Source organism: Oryx dammah, unplaced genomic scaffold (assembly GCF_014754425.2).
Source record: "Oryx dammah isolate SB20612 unplaced genomic scaffold, SCBI_Odam_1.1 HiC_scaffold_27, whole genome shotgun sequence".
NCBI classification, from domain to species: Eukaryota; Metazoa; Chordata; class Mammalia; order Artiodactyla; family Bovidae; genus Oryx; species Oryx dammah.
In genome coordinates, this window is record NW_024070211.1 from 93,830,457 (window position 1) to 93,852,623 (window position 22,167).

Sequence of the window (22,167 nt, forward strand, 5' to 3'; positions counted from 1 at the left end):
CATAGTATATTAATCTGCTTATACAGTCCAAACCAGGTTTGGAATTGGGCTATTTCCAATCACATTTAAGTGAAGTCAAGATATAATGTAGATTTAGTTGCCTTCTCTATTACATTTGCCTACCAAGACTTGAAAAGTAACACCAATACTTCAGGGACAGTTCTTTTTGTTTTTCACTTTGTGGAGGAATATGGTATTTGGTGAGTGTGGGGATGAATTTTTTTTTTTTCTTTAAACTATGTAGAGGAGAAAAACAGGTGAGAAAAAATTGAGGTTGTTATTTAAAGGTACTGGAGATACCTCATACTGAATTGCACAGTCTTTTCTATTTTTTGTTTATATTATTTGAAGAAGAAAAAAAAATGTTTCTTCTAGAAAGATGTATTCTGCCAGGTAAGAGCAGGAAAAGAAAAAGGCTTCTTCCACAGTATAATCACTTAGCATTTTTTTCATGAGCAAGGTGAAAAACACCAGTAGGTCTGCTCATGCATAAAAAAGAAAAAGTTTGTAAAATGTCAAATATACATTCATTAGAGGCTATTATAGAAAAATATATTTAACTTTGGGGAGGAGACACTTAACCCGATACACATTAAGTTGTCATCTACTTTTCACTAAGAAGATGAGAATAATTAAGGAGAATGTTAATATGTGCCTGCAAACTTGTTCTAGGAATAAGGATCCTGTTTGTGATGATTTTATATTTATTGATAGCACTGCAAGATTATACACTTACTCTATCACTGACAGTACTCAGCAAGGACATGGTCACAGCTTTGAATATATTACAAAAAGCAAGTACTTCTATGTGCTGTAACTTGATTGTCATGCTCCACAATGATATAGTTGAGCTCTATGATTTTCTACATAGACTAGAAATCAGTCCTATCTGTTTCATAGTCTTGGTAGCATTGCATTGATGCTATTTTCTGCAATGTAATATATTTTTGTTGGAATTTATAGAGGACATTTTAAAGACCTATGAATGGTGAATGAATTACTTTCTTAACTTCTAAAAATTGTAATTTTTTAAATCGCAAATTCTTTAAAATCTTTAATGTGACAAAAATCAATCATCCTTTTTCCCAGAAAAAAAAAAAAAAACATTGATCCTATATTTTCTGGCATTAAGGTTATAGACCAGAATATGTAAAATATCTATTTATCTATCTCTACCAAACTAGATTGAAAGTCTATCTTCCTACAGATACATATAGATACAGATACAGACACATACATAAAATATTTGTTATCAATGGGTGGTATCATATAGCCTGATTAAATCCTTTGCTTCAGAATTAGATTCCTAAGGAAAGTATAGAAATTCCTTTTAACAATTTCTATGGAATCAAAACTTAAAAAATAAATCAGGAAAATGAAAAGTACTTGGAGACCTATCTAAGTCCATAGTCTAATCAGCGACACAGCTTCACCCAAAGCCAACTCCAACAACTCCATCTGATTTTAGGGACAATAAACTTGCTAACTCCCAAGGAAACATATTACAATTATAATTTTAATTTGCAAATTAAATGTGATATACTTTTTCATAAAATTCCTGTCTTCATATCTACTTTTGCTTGTTAAAGTGAATGGGAGTCTTCATTAGCTATAAGGTAATTTGTTTAATAGTTAGAGATATCTTTTTCATTTAAAAATTTCCCAGTCCTTACCATTTTTCTACATATAAGAGGATTTACAGGCTAATCACCTTCCTGATACCCATACCTGAAGTTCCCCAGAGTGCCTAATCTCTTTTATAGTTTGGCTCATGGCATTACAAAGTCAGAATAACCTTTCACAGAAAGTAATTGACTTGAAAATGTATTATATATTTGCAGTAATATCAGTATTACCTATAATATTAGTCTTGATGTTTTATAACTATGGTCAAATCAGAAAAAATTCTCCTTGTTGTGTTCTGCCCTAGTTTTGACTATATTTCATTATTTTATAACATTTTATAAAATACTATAATTTATGGATTATTTTCACATACTTTGTATTCTTTAAATTTTTTTATTAAAGTATAGTCAATTTACAATATTGTGTTAATTTTAGGTGTCCAGCATAGGGATGCAGTTTTTTTACAGATTATATTCCATTGTAGGTTATTATAACATATTGGTTATAATGCCCTATACTCTACAGTAGTCATTGTTGCTGACCTGTTTTAGGCATCAGTTCAGTCCAGTTCAGTCGCTCAGTCGTGTCCAACTCTTTGCGACCCCATGAATCGTAGCCTGCCAGGCCTCCCTGTCCATCACCAACGCCCGGAGTTTACTCAAACTCACGTCCATCTAGTCGGTGATGCCATCCAGCCATCTCATCCTCTGTCGTCCCCTTCTCCTCCTGCCCCCAATCCCTGCCATCATCAGGGTCTTTTCCAATGAGTCACTGCATAGCAGTTTGTTAATCCTGTGATCCTGACTTGTCCCTCTCCTCTGCTGTTCCTTTTCGTAACCCTAAATTTGTTTTCTGTGTTATGAGTGTGTTTCTGTTTTGCATGTACACACACATGTATTATTTTTTAGATCTCAGATGTGATTAATGTCATAAGGTATTCATCTTTTTCTGTCTTATTTCATTAAGCGTGCTATTTTCTAGGTCTATCTGTATTTTGGCAAATGGCAGTATTTCATTCTTTTTATGGTTTAGCTATATTCTATTATATCTACATATATATGCATATATATGCATATATATTTATGCACATCTTCTTCATCCAGTCATGTATCAAGGAGTACTTGGGTTGCTTCTGTCCTTTGGCTCGTATAAATAGCACTGCTAGAACATAGGGGTGCATGAATCATTCCAAATTGGCATTTTAGTTTTTTCAGGATAAATACCCAGGAGTGGAACTGTTGGATTACATGGTATTTCAATTTAAAATATATTTTAAAGTAATCTGGGACCAAATCTTTGCCTTTTAAAATATATGGAAACTAAACTCAGTAAGATTATATTGTAATATAGCAAAATATACTATTTTATAGAAAAATGTAAATTTAAATTATTATATAAAATTAAAATTTCAAAATATTTTAATTTTATATAAAATTTAATTAAATTAATGTAAAATAATATAGAAAATGTTATATATTATGTATATATAATATATTTTCTATAATATAGCAAAAGGATGAAAGAGTCAGAACCTCAGCTACATTTCTTCACAGTACCTGGTTTAATATCATTGTGAAAAGTAAATCAAGGGTAGATTAGGTTAACTAGAACCTGTCTTCTTCTTATATGTTAACATACATACAGACATAGGTATGCACATGCCTATACATACACACACTGAGTCATGTATTTTATAGCTAGAAGGGACATTAGTGTGGTGATAACTTGGAGCAAATGGAAGAACATTAGCCTATATATAGAATCCTTAGTGTTTTTAATAAAAACAGTCAAGCCCAGAATACTTCTGTGAAATTCCAGTTATGAAACATGTAGCCTCCAAATTCAACTTGACATTTAAAATTATATGTCACTGCTATGAAAGTTCTTTCTACTTATTTGAAAATGATTTGACAAAGGAATAAAAGTCTGATGGGGATAAAACATTCTCAACCTTACTTGCTTTCATAAAGATATAATGGCAGTAGATATTTGAAATATCAAAATTTTCAAGTGGATGTGAAAATAAACTAATCTTGGTATATTTTCAAAATTTCTCTTTCATTATTTTGCACAACGTAGTGTGCCGAGTTCAACTTCATCCTCTCTAGTAAATGTATTAAAAAAAAAATGAAAAAGAAGTATGAAGTTTTGGTATTTGTGTTGCTTATTTATTAAGTCTTAATGATTAGTTAGATCATATAATATGTGATAGATTTGAAGGATAACATGCAGCATTGAGTTAATGAATTAAAATAAGTTGTTTCTTTAGTGTATGGCTTGTAAGTAGAGACTTGACAATGGTATTATTAAGCCAGTTTATAAATAATACACTTTAGAATCTGATCCAACATGAGTTTGTATATTCAGTTCATTATCTGTATGTTTGTATATATATGTGTACCTGTGTGTGTCTTACAGCTGTTATTTCAAGAAACCAAGAAGGGCCAGGAGAAATGGGAAAGGCTGTGCTGATTCCTAAAGATGACCAGGAGAAAATGAAAGAATTGTTTAAAATCAATCAGTTTAACCTTATGGCCAGTGATTTGATTGCCCTTAACAGAAGTCTGCCGGATGTAAGATTAGAAGGGTGAGTTTACATTTGTTGTATAATCTAATATACTAGCAATCGCCAAAGTTTGGAATATTTTGAAACTTCAGTTAACTCAGATTATTTGAAATCTAGAGCTATATGGTTATGAATACCTACACACCGCAGAAATTAACTGTGTGTGCATATGATGAGAGATATGAACTATGTCCTTCTCTGGGAGAGCAAAATATCTTACTTGCAATGGCATTGCAGAATACACAGCCAAACAGGACATTTTTGCCTTCATTTTGCCTTCATCTTTTTGTTTTGTTTTGCTTTATCTTGCCAAAAACAGAGCAAATGTGATCTGTGATAAATTGTTTTCTTGTCTATGTAGAAAGCTCTTATATTTGCTTTGAAAAAATATATGCTTTGCTATTTCAGCATAAAAATAACCTATTGCCTGTGTGATTATTGACACTTTAAAATGATTTATTGAGGATTCTTTAGCACTTTATGATGTTATTTATAATTAGAATGCTTGGTTATCAGCCATGGAGGATATATACTCATTTAGAAATAATACTGTATGAAAAATTATGTTGAAGATTCCAACACTATGTGATTAACTGTAAGCCATACTTTAGGTAGTGGAACATATTTTAAATGAATGTAATAAAAATCACATTTAGTGACAGTATTGTCATCTTTATATATAGTCCTAACAAAGTAAGCTATTGGCACTTAGAAAAGGTATGTCCTCAGGTTTTAGAAAATCTTCAAGTTTACAAATATCCTCCAGAACACACTTGTGTTTATAAAGAAATTGTTTTTTAGGCATGTAATGACTTTGTCTATATACAATAAAATCATAATTAATGCATATTTTGCTACATATAATGAGTTATGTTACATTAGGGCTATGGTAACATTAATATATTTACTAAGTATGATTTTTTTTTCCCTTTCTGAATTATTTCAAGTAAGGTCAAAATAAAGTAACCCAAGTCTTATTGATACATTAGCCTAGGTTGTCAGAAGATTCATTTGATAGCTAAGTATTAGTAACTGGTTTTGTATACCCTTGTATGCTTTTGAAATGTGTCTCTCAGCAAACCACAAATAACTACTTACTATGGATATTTTGGATTCCTAGCAAATTGCTAGGAATTGGAGAAGGAAATGGCAGCCCACTCCAGTGTTCTTGCCTGGAGAATCCCAGGGAGGGCAGAGCCTGGTGGGCTGCCGTCTATGGGGTCACACAGAGTCGGACACGACTGAAGCAACTTAGCAGCAGCAGCAGCAAATTGCTAAAATGTCAAATTTAACATTTGTGCATTCCAGAGGTCTTGATAATTCTACAGGTAGTACTGTCCATATTTGTAATGTGTTTGTATATGTGTAGGTATATTTGAATTTTTTAAGATATACAATCAGCATATTCTTTTAAATAATTTTGAGTATTTTATATGCTGAATTCATGTTTTAATGTTGTATTTATTACCTTGTTTTGATAAAAGTGGTAAATGTGATACTTAAAACCATGTATTTAGGAAAGCCATGTACACACTATTTCAAAAAATTTTTAATCAATTTAAATATTTAATATATATAAATATAAATTACATATCAAATCTGGAATGATTATGGTAAGAACTATTTTAATACAGAACTATCACTTATAAAATCATTACTGAGCATCCATTTAAAATATTTGTGGCCAGTTGTTTTTACTTCTTTTAAGAATTGCTTTGCATAAGTACTAGAAGAATTAAATCTTAAACTTATTTATAGTCTGTGGAACAATTCTTCATTTAAAACAACTGTTTGATTCAAATTGCTCAGTATAAAAACTGTAAAAAATGCCATACCTACTGTGGATATTTTTGCTTGAATTTTCAAATTTTGCAAATAATAGTAGTGAAGTAAATCATTTTATGTTTTACTTGTTTTGACATCACAGTGTATGCAATTAGTAAAGTAAAAATAAATACCATCCACAATTTCTAGACAAATCATAAAGTGTATATAAAGTTCACTGTGGACATTTGCAAGTCATTTTGAATGACTCAATTTTGTGACTGCCTGGGAACAACTACTTTTGAGAAACACACTATGAGTTAGCTATCCAAACATTTTTAAAAATGTAAAAAGCTGTTGATACTCATTTGATGTAGAAAACTATTTTCCAGTTTTGGTATTACAGTTCAGTTTTTGAATAGTTATATCTCAAGACATATGACACATTAAGCTAGTTTCAGTGATGATTGATATATCAAGATATTAAAAAATGGAATTTATAATTTATAAAGATCTTTATTTTAGTGAAAAATTGAGTTGATATTTATTTAGAAAGGGTTTGAACTGCCAAACAGTGGATTCATTAAAGTATCTCAGACTATTTTACTAGAATATATCCTTAAACTAGCTTGACTGAATTCAGAAAATTGTCCAAAAAGTTTAATGTTGTGTTTGACCTTAATATCAGTCTACAAATATTTGGAGATATATTCAGTGTTGGCCTGAAACAAATAGACTACCAGATATTTCTCCAGTAAAGATGGGTTTATTTAGGATCAACAGAGAATTGCAATTCAGTGTCAGTGACCCTGGCAAGCCACATGCAAGTCCCCACATAGCAAGAGAAGGAGAACACTTTTATAGAATGAAAGAGGAAGTCAGGAGTCAATCCTAACTTCAATCCCAGTCTCCCACTTCATCTTCCCACCTACGTTCACACATCCATTCTCTCTGTCTGCATCTCTATTCAATTCAGTTGCTCAGTCGTGTCCAACTTTTTTGTGACCCAATGGACTGCAGCACATCAGCTTCCCTGTCCATCACCAACTCCTGGAGCTTGTTCAGACTCATGTCCGTTGAGTCAGTGATGCCATCCAACCATTTCATCCTCTGTTGTCCCCTTCTCCTCCTGCCTTCAATCTTTCCCAGCATCAGGGTCTTTTCCAGTGAGTCAGAAAGCCTGATTCTTTGCATCAGGTGGCCAAAGTATTGGAGCTTCAGCTTCAGCCTCAGTCCTTCCAATGATTATTCAAGACTGATTTCCTTTAGGACTGACTGATTTGATCTCCTTGCAATCCAAGGGACTCTCAAGAGTCTTCTCCAATACCACAGTTCAAAAGCGTCAAAATGTGACAAAACGTGGTCCATTGGAGAAGGGAATGGCAAATCACTTCAGTATTCTTGCCTTGAGAACCTCGTGAACAGTATGAAAAGGCAACCCTATTGGTGCCCTGCAAATTAAGTTCATCTGTACAGTCCAGCACTCTTGCCTGGAAAATCCCATGGACGGAGGAGCTTGGTGGGCCTCAGTCGCTAAGAGTCGGACACGACTGAGTGACTTCACTTTCACTTTTCATTTTCATGCATTGGAGAAGGAAATGGGAACCCACTCCAGTATTCTTGCCTGAAGAATCCCAGGGATGGGGAGCCTGGAGGGCTGCCATCTATGGGGTCGCACAGAGTCTGACACGACTGAAGCGACTTAGCAGCAGTACAGTTTTTCTAGATTGTACACACATGCATTAATATATGATGTTTGTTTTCCTGACTTCACACAGTGTGACAGATTCTAGGTTCATGCACGTCTCTACAAATGATGTATAATGTTCTTTTTATGGCTGAATTGCAGCCCAAGGTGTATATGTACCACATCTTATTTATTCATTCCTCCTTTGATGGACATTTAGGTTGCTTCTATGTACTGGCTATTGTAAATGGTGCTGCAATGAACACTGGGGTTCATGTGTCTTTTTAAATTATGGTTTTCTCAGGGTGTATGCCCCATAGTTGGATTTCTGGGTCATAGTCTAGTTAGTTTTTTAATAATGATTTTTAATAGAAACAAATAGACCTTTGAAATATTGGAGTGACTCTAAAGAAGCAGAAGTCAAGTGCATTGAGCATCCTTTCACTATCTCAGAAGATGATGATGGCAAATAGTGTGCTGAGTATGCTATCATCATTTGTTTTGATGTTGCTGAGGCAGCATCTTTAATTTGTGGCTACTTCAGCTTGACAGGATTTAGTTTTCCTTTTTGCAAATAAAAAGTGGTGAATCTGGGATAGAGAAGGACCAACACAGTGCTTTTGGACAAGATATTTGGAGGGCCTCTACAGATTTTGTCAATTGAGTCTTAATGATGGAATTAGATTGTTCATATTAACCAGAAAATTGGTGCAACAATCCACACCAGTGTGAATGTTATAAAACCAGCCAAACAGCAAAGACTTGTCAAAGTACCTGGCCAATAAAATAGATTACTCAAATTCCATGAAGTTCAAGAGGAGTTCTTCTAGGAAGGAATCATCTTTCCCAACTTTAGTCACAGAAAAGACAGTAACCAGTCTACAGGAGAATATTTCAGTCCAGTGTGGAAACATATAGACCGTGACTGAAACATTTATATCTATTGGACAGAGGAAATTGTATGAACTCCCGTTGCTAAACCTCATATAGACCATTTGCAAAATATCTGAGAGCAGTAGCTATTTGAATACCTGAGAGTAGTAGGAATAGACTTCCCTGGATTGTCTTTGGACAAGTGGGACAAGTGAGGTAGGCACTGCTTGTGGTCTTGTTAATCTTTCCCTACCATATTGATTCATGAAAGTTTTTTGGTCATTAGACCAATGGTTTAATGCATGTACAGTGGTGAGGAGTGGGTATGTTAGAGTCTCAGGTAGGACTGGCTTCTTATTGGTCCAAACTAGAGCTTTCTCTTTTTATCAGACCAATAGTTGGTGCATTTCCAATCTTACTTTTTGCTTTTCTGAGGCCAGTTGCTATACTCTCTAACCAGTTTTGCTAAATTCTAATTTGGAAATAACTTTTGAACGATGACAGATGCTTGGCTGCTATTGGTCCTCCTTTTAAGGACAACATTCCTTGCAGAAGTATCAGCAAGATCATTCCTCTTAGCTTCAAGAAATTTAAGATTAGAATATACCAAATTGTTAATAATAGCTAAAGGGGAAGGTAAGATGTTTACACACAATAATTCCTGACCATCGGGTCCATTGTAAATTTTATTTCCACTGGAAATAAGGAGGCCATGTTGCTTCCATAACCTTCCACTGTTGTGAGCTACTTCAAAAGAGTTTCTACTGTTAGTATAAGTACTGGCAGTTTTGTCCTTGGCTTAAGTTCAAGCTCATATTAAGAGCATGTAGTTCATCCTGTTGAGCTGAAGTAGCCACAAATTAAAGATGCTGCCTCAGCAACATCAAAACAAATTATGATTGCATACTCAGCACACTATTTGCCATCATCACCTTTAAAATAAAAACCTTTGGTTGACCTTGGAAAGTCAACATTATCCAATGGAATTTACTGTAGATCATTATGAGGAGACAGGAGGTGGTGCACCAGTGTTAAGCAGTCATGAGGAACCATGTGGGTGATGGAGGGGGTAAAGAGTAGCCAGATTAAGGTTATTATAACAGAAAAGAGTTATGTGAAGGGCAGTTAACAAAAGGGCTTCATAGAAGGTACGATGAATGTATTCAGGAGAGGATTCAGGAAAGCTTCCACTGTATCAGATACAAAAGTGTTTAAACGGATCACACAAACATTTTCTTGTTAGCCTTAACCAAATGGACAGTGGTCTGTAAGGCACAAAGGCAAGGTGGTATCCTAGTGTCACATGGCCTGGTTGCTAGCTTTAATACTTTATAAGTTGATGATGGGGTCTGTGTTTTGGGTGAGTAATCCAAAGGTGTTCCCTTCCTTTTCATTTGCAAAAAAGAAAACTAAATCTGATCATTCTGATGCCCAAGGCTCGGTGACTTCATCCAACTCTCCTTTAGGACCTGAAAACTGTGTCTTCTAGTTCATCCTCTAAATTGGATTAAATTGAGTTGAGATTATTTTATTTATTTTTTATTGTGTATAGTTGCTTTACAATGTTGTGTCAATTTCTGCTATACAGCAAAATGAATCATCTCTGTGTATACAAACATTCTCTCTTTTATGGATTTCCTTCCCATTTAGGTCACCACAGAGCATTAAGTAGAGTTCCCTGTGCTATATACATCCAGTTCTCATTAGTCATCTGTTTTATACGTAGTGTATATATGTCAATATGTGTATGACAATACCAATCTCCCAGTTCATCCCAGCTTCCCTTTTCCCCCTTAGTGTTCATCCATTTGTTCTGTATGTCTCTCTATTTCTGCCTTGCAAACAGGTTCATTTGTACCATTTTTATAGATTCCACATGTGTGTATCAACATATGATATTTGTTTTTCTCTTTCTGACTTACTTTACTTTGTATGACAAGACTCTAGGCCCATCCACTTCTCTACAAATGACCCAGTTTCATTCCTTTTTTATGGCCAAGTAATATTCGATTGTAAGTACCACATCTTATTTATCCATTCATCGGTGATGGACGTTTAGGTTGCTTCCATGACCTGGCTATTATAAATAGTGCTGCAATGAACATTAAGTCCATGTGTCTGTTTTTGTTTGTTTGTTTATCTTTTTTCAGGTCACCTGCCCAGTACAGGGATTGCTGGATTGTGTAGAAAATCTATTTTCAGTTTTCTAAGGAAGCTCCATACTGTTTTACACAGTGACTATATCAATTTACATTCCCACCGACAGTGCTAAAGGGTTCCATTTTCCCTACACCCTCTCCATCGTTTATTGTTTGTAGATTTTTTATGGTGACCATTTCACCGGTGTGAGGTGATATCTCATTTTAGTTTTGAATTGCATTTGTCTAATATTCTCTAATAATTACTGATGTTGAGCATCATTTCATATGCCTCTTATGCCTCTTTCGTAATCATTTACTGGTCTTAGTTAATCTTAAAATCATATTTTGCAGAGAGGCAATTTTAGGCTTCTTATAACATTGGAAAGCCTCATAATACTAATCAAAATAAGTATTCCAATCACTTCTGGAAAATTTTAAACTAGTTCAATTTTAAGGAAATGAAGTTTGGGGATTTCAAAAGTTCCCCATCCTTGCCATTGAGATTCTATTTAAATTGCCTTTGGTCAGGTCTATTTATTTAGAAATGTACATGAGGAAGGACCCTTGTTTTTATACATAAAATCAACTAGAGACCCTGTAGATAAAGCACTCTCAAAATATTAATAGTTAAGTGACTGGGATCCCATTACCTGAGGATTTTCCTCTAGAGCAAAGAAAATTTTCAAACAATTTAAACAGTTTGAAACACAAATGGTTTAATTAAAAAAGCTTACAAGTCAGTCCTTACAAGATAGCTTGGTCCTGACGGAGCTAGACTGAAGGCTTTGGTTTTTTAGCCAGTCTTCAGAGGACAGCCCCCAAAGGAATAGGCCAAAAGTTGAAAAAACAGAAGTTTCATCTGAAGCAGTCCCATCCTGAAAGAATTGATCCAAAGGCCATTTTCAGCCAGCTTCAGTTGAAATAGTCTGATCTCAAAATCAGACCAAAGTGTCAAAGGAGTAGTCACATACAGAACAAAACATTAACCAGAAAGACAAAACCTTTAAATAGATCCTGGAGAAAGCTTGCAGGGCTTCAGACACTAAAGGATGTGAGCTCGAATCCAGGGAAAAGATACACATTCAAACCCCAGGGTTGGAGAGCAGTGCAGTGAATGGCAATGGGCTTAATTGTGGAGACCACCCTTGTTTGTTCACCAGCCCTGGAGCGATAGGGAGTCTCCTCTGGTTTCTGAAAGAACCACCAGAATTTTGACCTGAAAGAGATAGACTGGCAGCTATTTCTCCAACAGAAATGGGTTTATTCAGGATTAACAGAGAATTGCAATTCAGTCTACAACCATGACCAGCCACAGGCAAGTCCCTGCACAGCAAGGAAGGGGTACACTTTTATAGAGAGAAAAAGGAAGCTGGGAAGGTAGGGACAAAAAGTCCATGGCTTTTCATTGGCTGAGTTGTTTCCATGAAAGAAAGAGAGTCATTAAGAAAAAAAGCAAAACTTAATTTTATTGTGAAGTTTAGCCAGTTAACAATGTTGTGATAGTTTCAGGTGGATAGCAAAAAGTCTCTCAGTCATACACACACATGTATCCATTCTCCAAAATGGGAATCTTTCATCTTCCTGTTGGTCTCTGCTGTCAGTGTATGTTGTGAGAGCTCTCCCTTTTGCTGTCTGACTCTGCTTAATTGAGGTTTCTTCTTATTAATATTTTTTACAAGAGGAATAAATCTAAATAAATATCTCATGTTTCCAAAGAGAAGAAACTAAATATAAAATGTGTTTTCTTGAAGGCAATTGTGATGAAACATCAGGACAATTTGGAATTAAGTTTGAGAATGTCCATCTCTGGAGATGTTGAAATTTTTATATCAATTTGCTTATTTACTTAATATACTTATTAAGTTTTATAATACATTTATATATTATATTTAATTTTTTATGGCCATAAATAAAAAAAATCATAAATGATCATGGTATTTGATATTTTAAGTACAATCAAGGCTGAATGAAGTAGTAATAGTGAAAGTCACTCAGTCGTGTCCGACTCTTTGCAACTCCACGGAATTCTCCAGGCCAGAATACTGGAGTGGGTAGCCTTTCACTTCTCCAGGGGATCTTTCCAACCTAGGGATTGAACCCAAGTCTCCCACATTCCAGGTGGTTCTTTACTGCTGCTGCTGCTAAGTCGCTTCTGTCATGTACGACTCTGTGCATCCCCACAGACGGCAACCTACCAGGCTCCTCCATCCCTGGGATTCTCCAGGCAAGAACACTGGAGTGGGTTGCCATTTCCTTCTCCAGTGCATGAAAATGAAAAGTGAAAGTGAAGTCGCTCAGTCGTGTCCAACTCTTCGCGACCCCATGGACTGCAGCCCACCAGGCTCCTTCATCCATGGGATTTACCGGGCAAAAGTACTGGAGTGGAGTGCCATTGCCTTTACTAGCTGAGCCACAAGCAGTAACCAAATTTATTACTTTTTTTTTTTTTTTAAGGCTCTCAGGTTCTGCAATTCTTATGTTTGAATTGATATAAGTATAAATAAAATTCCAGACAGCTGTAACAAACCCTCTGTCTCCTCTGCCCATCCTCCATAAATTAAAAAATAGTGCAGTGTCATAAAATTATATTCAGAACTTTGAGAAAAATGACTAGCAACTTGTGTTGATGGATCAGCATTAGGGATTTGTTAACATGTTTCTCAACTGTTATGGGTCTAATACTTTGTAAATTGATATAGTTTGAATTGAAGAAATGAGGCCTATATATTTCTGCTTCAGAAAGCAAGTAAATGGGTGTAATTTTGCTTGGTTTTCTATCTAAAGGTTTAAAAATAATATTTAACTAAGAGAGAAAGGGAGAGGGACAGAGAGTCTTTATAACCAAACTAAGGAAACCCATTAAGTGATATTAAACACATTATTTTAGCAATTAATATACTGATGTGTGACAAATGCTGTGATGTGTGACAAATGCTGTTATGTGTGCTGAGGATATAGCAGTAAACAAAACTAAGCCTCTGCTTCATGAAACTTAGAACAAATAAAAGAATGAAGAATGGTAAGGAATAAAGAAAGATTAATAAGAGAAATCCTTTTTAAGAAACTTATATTTGAGTGACTTAAGCGGACCTTAAGCACCTAAATGTTATAATTTCATTTTCCTAATACATAGAGCTGTAACATATTTTCTAGAATCTTGAAACAGACAATGCCAGAAATATAGCAGACATATGGCTATATAAAACTTCATGAAGATACAAAAACAAGTGCATAGATGTATGTTTGCCTGTGCCTGTGTGCATGTGTGTGTAATTGTATCATTGTTTGAAAAGTGTTCAAACTGTATTTCCATGAAATCCAGCAAAAATCACAACCTGGTTTGCAGAAGTCGTCAGTAGTCAATGCTATCCTCTAGCTCTAGGCTTTCCTGAAGTAGAGAACACAATACGATCATGATTAATCAGGTACTGACTCTATTCCATTATATGCAAAACAAATAGGAGGAACAAAAACCCAACTTTGGGGATATTTTTCAAGTAATTAGGGGGAAAATCTCTAGGTATGGAGCCAAAGAACATAGGTTTAAGATCTGACTCTGTGGCTTCTTATTGGATCTTGGGTTTAAGCCATTAGTTTTCTAAGCCTCAATTTCCACTTACTGATGAACTCAGGTGGTGGTGGTTCTGTCGTTCAGTCATGTCTGACTCTTTGCAACTCCATGGACTGCAGCAGGCCAGGCTTAACAGTCCTTCACTATTTCCCAGAGTTTGCTCAAACTCATGTCTATTGAGTCGATGATGACATCCAACTATCCCACCTTCTGTGGCCCCCTTCTCCTCCTGCCCTCAGTCTTTTCCAGCCTCAGCCTCTTTGCATCAGGTGGCCAAAGTATTGGAGGTTCAACTTCAGCAACAGTCCTTCCAATGAATATGCAGTGTTGATTTCCTTTAGGATTGACTAGTTTCATCTCCTTGCTGTCCAAGAGACTCTTTAAGAGTCTTCTTCAGCACCACAGTTAAAAAGCATCAGTTGCTCAGTGCTCAGCCTTCTTTACGGTCCAACTCTCACATCCATACATGACTACTGAAAAAACCATATCTTTAACTATATGGACCTTTGTCAGCAGGGTGATGTCTCTGCATTTTAATATCTGTCTAGGTATGTCATCGCTTTTCTTCCAAGGAGCAAGCATCTTTTACTTTCATGGGTGAAGTGACCATGCTTCATGGGTGAAGTGACCATGCTTCATGGCTGAAGTGATTTTGGAGCCCAAGAAAATAAAGTCTGTCACAGTTTCCATTTTTTCCCCCATCTATTTGCCGTGTAGTAATGGAGGTGATGGAATTCCAGTTGAGCTATTTCAAATCCTGAAAGATGATGCTGTGAAAGTGCTGCACTCAATATGCCAGCAAATTTGGAAAACTCAGCAGTGGCCACACGACTGGAAAAGGTCAGTTTTCATTCCAATCCCAAAGAAAGGCAATGCCAAAGAATGCTCAAACTACCGCACAATTGCACTCATCTCATACGCTAGTAAAGTAATGCTCAAAATTCTCCAAGCCAGGCTTCAGCAATACTTGAACCGTGAACTTCCAGATGTTCAAGCTGGCTTTAGAAAAGGCAGAGGAACCAGAGATCAAATTTCCAACAATCTCTGGATCATGGAAAAAGCAAGAGAGTTCCAGAAAAACATCTATTTCTGCTGTATTGACTATGCCAAAGCTTTTGACTCTGTGGATCACAATAAACTGTAGAAAATTCTGAAAGAGATGGGCATACCAGACCACCTGACCTGCCTCTTGAGAAACCTATATGCAGGCCAGGAAGCAACAGTTAGAACTGGACATGGAACAACAGACTGGTTCCGAATAGGAAAAGGAGTACATCAAGGCTGTATATTGTCACCCTGCTTATTTAACTTCTATGCAGAGTACATCATGAGAAACGCTGGGCTGGAAGAAGCACAAGCTGGAATCAAGATTGCTGGGAGAAAATATCAATAACCTCAGCTATGCCGATGACACCACCCTTATGGCAGAAAGTGAAGAGGAACTAAAAAGCCTCTTGATGAAAGTGAAAGAGGAGAGTGAAAAAGTTGGCTTAAAGCTCAATATTCAGAAAACGAAGATGATGGCATCTGGTCCCATCACTTCATGGGAAATAGATGGGGAAACAGTGGAAACAGTGTCAGACTTTATTTTTTGGGGCTCCAAAATCACTGCAGATGGTGATTGCAGCCATGAAATTAAAAGACGCTGACTCCTTGGAAGGAAAATTATGACCAACTTAGATAGCATATTAAAAAGCAGAGATATTATTTTGCCAACAGAGGTCCATCTAGTCAAGGCTATGGTTTTTCCAGTGGTCATGTATGGATGTGAAATTTGGACTGTGAAGAAAGCTGAGCACTGAAGAAATGATGCTTTTGAACTGTGGTGCTGGAGAAGACTCTTGAGAGTCCCTTGGACTGCAAGGAGGTCCAACCAGTCCGTCCTAAAGGAGATCAGTCCTGGGTGTTCATTGGAAGGACTGGTGCTAAAGCTGAAACTCCAGTACTTTGGCCACCTCACTGGAAGAGTTGACTTATTGGAAATGACTCAGGCTGGGAGGGATTGGGGGCAGGCGGAGAAGGGGACGACAGAGGATGAGATGGCTGGATGGCATCACTGACTCGATGGACATGAGTTTGAGTGAAGTCCGGGAGTTGGTGATGGACAGGGAGGCCTGGCATGCTGCAGTCCATGGGGTTGCAAAGCGTCGGACACGAATGAGCAACTGAACTGAACTGAATGGGACCACATACCATGATTTTCATTTTTTGAATGTTGAATTTTAAGCCAGCCAGCTTTTTCACTGTCCTTTTTCATCTTTTTCAAGAGGCTCAAGTAATCAATTAATTAACCCACCAATCCCTGTCATTTAGCTAATATAGGCTTAGCCTTGAGAACAAGGAAATGGATATAATATCACTGACTGTAAGAAGTAAAAAGAATATATTTACATAAACAATATATTATAATATTGTATGGACACATAAAAAACGTTGAAGGATAAAATTGTGCTGAGTTCCTAGTATAATTTTTATATTCATTACCATTCTATAGAATTCTTTCATACCCTAGCCTTTTTTTTTTTTTTTTTTTTTTGACTAAGCAAGGAAACTTTTTAAGCAACTGGCTTCTCACTTTACTCTGCCATTCTTTTTGAATAAGAAATTAACAGTAATTATTGGGTGAATATTTATAAAATAGCTGTAGGCAATTAAAGCAAAATGTTAAGGTTCTTTAGCATTTACTTGTATTCAGACATTTAATAGCACTTTAAGTTCTGATATTGAGTTATTTGAAGGTTATAATGCAGCTGGCATTTAAATATATTTCATCAGGGGAAAAATGAGAAAATAGGAAATTTATTTCAGCTATTTATATCTCAGATCAAATAGCTGCTTCTTATGTATGCATACTTGCAAGCTGATAAAGAGAAAAAGAGTCTAGCACACTTTCATTATTAGTGCAAAGAAGCTGTAGCATACAAATTCTGAATAAGATGCTCTCAAAGAACAAAGACTTTATTTACTTTATCACACAGAAGTAAACCATAGTATATATTTTTTATGTGGTCAATCTCACACCTGTCCATTTATATGGACTGCCTTTCCCATGAATTAAAATACAATAAATGTAGCATTGATTACACAAGGAGAATAGAAATGAGAATATTAATTGGATTTCTGATCTCTGTTCCATATCTTTTCAATTTGAGAATTACTACAACTTTCATATGCTGGCAAAAATTTTGCCTGTGAAGATAATAATAATAATTTCTCTAATACTTTGATTTATATAATGTGTTCATGTGTAGAATTAATTTCACTTCCCCAATTAGAAGTAGTCTGTAAGTACTCTGTGTGTTTGTATATGCATGTAAATATGTGTATATATATTTGTATATTAGAAGAAGTTAGAGATGACAAGTACTGTTACTTTCCTTTCAAGTAAGAAATAACTTTTCTTTCAAGTAAGAAAATTGAGTAAAACATATCTAGGTATATTTTCAGGGACACATTTGTATACTACTGTAGGCAAAAAGCATGCTGCATAATTCCATTTACACTTGAACTACCCCTTAACAGTTTCCTTATTTAATTTTCTGACACAGTTTGAATCTTTAAAAATTATAGTAAAATATATAAAACATAAATTTGACCATCTTAACTATTTTTAAATATATAGTTCAATAGTATTAATTATGAAGGCAGTCAGATGTGCCATATTTGAATATACCACTTTGGCATGAAGATTATTTTGAGCTAAAGGCGATCAAGGAAAAAGAGACACAGGAAAAGCTCTCTTATCGCCCTCATCTGCCCCAAAGAAAGGCAGGTTTTCCTTGTGACAGTGTGGTGCCCCTGTGTCTTGAACAAGAAAGTGAACACCAGTTTTTATCACTCATGATGGAGATGGCACTGAGATGACTCTGCATAAACTCAGCCTTATTAAATAACCCTCATCTTCCATTAGTTCCCCCCATATATTTGTCTTCCCACGTTTTATCATCCCTTCAAGCTCAAATACTTTTTCCTTTGTCTTTTTTCCCTTTGTTAAAATGACATCTTAGGTTTCTAAGTCTAACCACTTCTTTTCAGTGGTCTTCTTTTACTTTCTAAAAAGACCTCCATATACATAAAAACTAAAATATTAACATCAAAGTGAAACTTAGATGACTTTTCTCGTTATTCTTTTGTCAGTTTAATTTGCAGTCCTGGTTTATTAACCCAAGAGGAATAATCCAAAATTTTTCACTAGCCTACAAATATATTCACACTCTTGTGGGGCCAATCTCCAGAACTCTTTTTGTCATGCAGAATAGAAACTCTGTACCCATTAAACAGCTCCATGTTCTCCACTATCCCTGGACACTGGCAATCGCCATTCTAATCTCTGTCTCTGAATTCGGGTACGCTTCATATATAGTTGAAATCATACATCATTTGGCCTTTGACTGACATAGCATAATGTCCTCAAGGTCCATCCATATTGCAGCATGTGTCAGAAATTCCTAACTTTTTTTAAGGTAAATAATATCCCACTATATGTATATACCACTTTGGTTTATCCATTAATCTGTCAAGGACACTTGGCTAGCTTCTACCTTTTGGCTACTATGAATTATCCTACTATGAGGATAGGCAGAGGTGCAAATCTCTCTTTGAAATACTGTTTCCAATTCTTTTGAATATACTCTGAATAGAAATGCTGGTTCATATTCCAGTTCTGTGTTTTGAGGATGCACCATGCTGTTTCCTATAGAAGTTGTACCATTTTGTCTTGTTTTTATTAAATTTTGTTGGCATGAAAAAAGCCCATGACTTATTTTTAAATGAGAAAAACAAATTGCAAGGCAGTTAAAAAGCAAAAGAAAAGTGAGGAAAGTAAAATTATTGATCACTTCTAGCTTAGAAACAGAGGCCAACCTCATCTCATCACCTCTGTAATATTTATTTAACCCCCACCTCCAACTGGACCTATATACTGAATTTTTTGTTACAATGAAGCAAATATCTCATAATAGGTATGTGGAAAAAGTTCTCCAGAAGTAGCTGAGGTAGCTTGGTTGTGAAAGCCTTAGTCCAAAGACCTCAAGATCCCTGGTTTGATCCCAGGTTTTGGTAGTTGTTTTATTATTTTTATTTATTTATTTTTTGAAACATAGTTGATTTATAATATCATATTGGTTTCTGTTACACAGCAGAGTGATTCAGTATTTTTATAGGTTATGTTCCATTGAAAATTATTACAAGATAATGACCATAATTCCCTATGCTATATAGTATAGCCTTGCTGCTTATGTGTTTTATACACAGTAGTTCTCTTTATCTCATACCCCTAATGGGCCCCTTCTCTCTTCCTTCTCCTCACTAGTAATAACTAGTTTGGGTTTCTTGTCTATTTCTATTTTCTACATACATTCATTTCTATTATTTTTTAGATTCCACATATAAGTGATAGCAGGGTTTCCCTTGTGGCTCAGCTGGTAAAGAATCCACCTGCAATGCGGGAGACCTGAATTCGATCCCTGGGTTGAAAGATCCCCTGGAGAAGGGAAAGGCTACCCATTCCAGTATTCTGGCCTAGAGAAGTCCATGGACTATATTAGTCCATGTCCATGGGGTCACAAAGAGTCGGACAGTACTAAGCGACTTTCACTTTCACTGTAAGTGATATCATACAGTATTTGTGTTTCTATGACTTTTTTCACTAAGCATAATATTCTCTAGGTCCATTCATGTTGCTGTAAATGGCAGAATTTCATGTATATATTTATATACATATATAGAGAATGTTTATATTATTTTTTCCTATATTTTGTCTGTTGTGAATAGTACTGCTGTGAACATTGGGATACATATATCTTTTCAAATTTATGTTTTTCCTTTTTCAAGCTATATATCCAAGAGTAGAATTTTGATAGTTCTATTTTTCATTTTCTGAGGAACCTCCACATTGTTTTTCATAGAAGCTGCACAAATTTATATTCCCACCAAAAAGGTTAAAGAGTTTCCTTTTCCCCACGTCCTCTCCAGCATTTGTTATTTGTAGATTTTTTGATGATGGTCACTCTGACAGGTGTGAGGCAATACCTTATTGTTGTTTCAATTAGCATTTCACTAATGGTTAGTGATGTTAAACATATTTTTCATATGCTGTTAGTCATCTGTATGTCTTCTTTGGAAAAACATCTGTTCAGGTCTTCTGCCCGTTTTTGATTGGGTTGTTTATTTCTTGATTTTGAGTCCTATGAGCTGTTTCTATCTTTTGGATATTAGCATTTCATGTATTTTCTCCCATTCAATATGTTGTCTGTTCATTTTGTTAACAGTTCCCTTTGCTGTGCAAAAGTTTTGAAGTTTAATTTGTTCCCATTTGTTTATTTTTGTTTTGTCTCCTTTCCTTAGGAGAAAATTGTATGATTTAAGTCAAAAGATATTCTATATTATCTTTTAGGAGTTTTATGGTTTCAGGTCTCATATTTAGGTCTTTAATCTATTTTCTGCTTGATTTTTGTATATGATATGAGTAAATGTTCTGATCTCATTGTTTTATTTGTAGCTGTCTAGTTTTCCTAGCACCATTTATTGAAGAAACTGTCTTTTCTCCATTGTATGAATGTATTTGGAGAAGGCAATGGCACCCCACTCCAGTTCTCTTGCTTGGAAAATCCCATGGATGGAAGAGCCTGGTAGGCTCCAGTCCATGGGGTCGCTAAGAGTCGAGCACAACTGAGCGACTTCACTTTCACTTTTCACTTTCATTCATTGCAGAAGGAAATGGCAGCCCACTCCAGTGTTCTTGCCTGGAGAATCCCAGGGACGGGGGACCCTGGTGGGCTGCTGTCTATTGGGTCGCACAGAGTCAGACATGAATGAAGCGACTTAGCAGCAGCAGCAGCATGAATGTATTCTGGCCTCCTTTGTCAGATTAATTGCCCATAGGTGTGTGAGTCTATTTCTGGGATCTCTTTTTGGTTCCATTGATCTATGTGTCTGTTTTTATGCCAGTACCATGCCATTTTAAATCCTGTAGCTTTTGTATAGACTGAAGGTAGGGAGTATGATATCTCTAGGTTTGTTCTTTTTTGTCAAGATTGTTTTAGCAGTTTGTAATATTTTGCGGTTATATATGAATTTTAGGATTATTTGTTCCAGTTCTGTGAAAAATTTCATGGATATTTTGATAAGGATTGCTATAGATTATTTTGTGTACTATGGCCATTTTAATAGTAGTAATTCTTCTAATCCAGCAGCACAAGACATCTTCCCATTTTTCTGTGTTTTTATATTCAATTTCCTTCTTCAAAATTGTATATGTTTTCAGAATACAGGTCTTCCACCTCCTTGGTTAAGTTTATTCATAAGTATTTTTAAATGTGATTTTATATGAGATATCTTTTTGCTTTCTCTTTATGATAGTTTATTATAAATATACAGAAAAATAACAGAAATTCTATATATTAATCTTGTATCATAGAATTTGCTGAATTCATTTATTAAGTCTAATAGTTTTCAACTTTTCTTCTTTGAGTATGATATTAGTGGATTTGTCATAAATAGACTTCATTATGTTGTTAATCCCTGCATGTTTGTTCTTGATCATTTTTCTTTTTGTAATTGATTTTTAGTTTCATACTATTGTAATTAGAAAAATGCTTCATATAGTTTCTTTTCTCTTAAATTTGTTGGGACTTGTTTTGTGGCTAGCATATGATATATTCTGGAGAATGTTCCACGTGTACTTAAAAAGAATGTATATTCTGTTTTTGAATGTAATTTCTGCGGATATCTGCTAAGCTGCTAAGTCGCTTCAGTTGTGTCCAACTCTGTGTGACCCCATAGATGGCAGCCCACCAGGATCCCCGTCCCTGAGATTCTCCAGGCAAGAACACTGGAGTGGGTTGCCATTTCCTTCTCCAATGCATGAAAGTGAAAACTGAAAGTGAAGTCACTAAGTCGTGTCCAACTCTCAGCGACCCCATGGACTGCAGCCTACCAG

The 22,167-nt window shown here is 35.5% G+C and overlaps 1 protein-coding gene across 5 annotated transcripts in view; it reads left to right on the top strand.

Annotated features, from left to right (window-relative positions):
• The window catches only part of GALNT13 (polypeptide N-acetylgalactosaminyltransferase 13), a 645,011-nt gene that overhangs the window by 285,712 nt on the left and 337,132 nt on the right, over positions 1 to 22,167 (top strand). For all 5 annotated transcript variants that reach the window (XM_040229104.1, XM_040229105.1, XM_040229106.1 and 2 more), the window contains exon 4: positions 4,045 to 4,213. In XM_040229104.1, the coding sequence (XP_040085038.1) occupies positions 4,045 to 4,213 (169 nt within the window). The remainder of the gene's footprint in view (positions 1 to 4,044; positions 4,214 to 22,167) is intronic.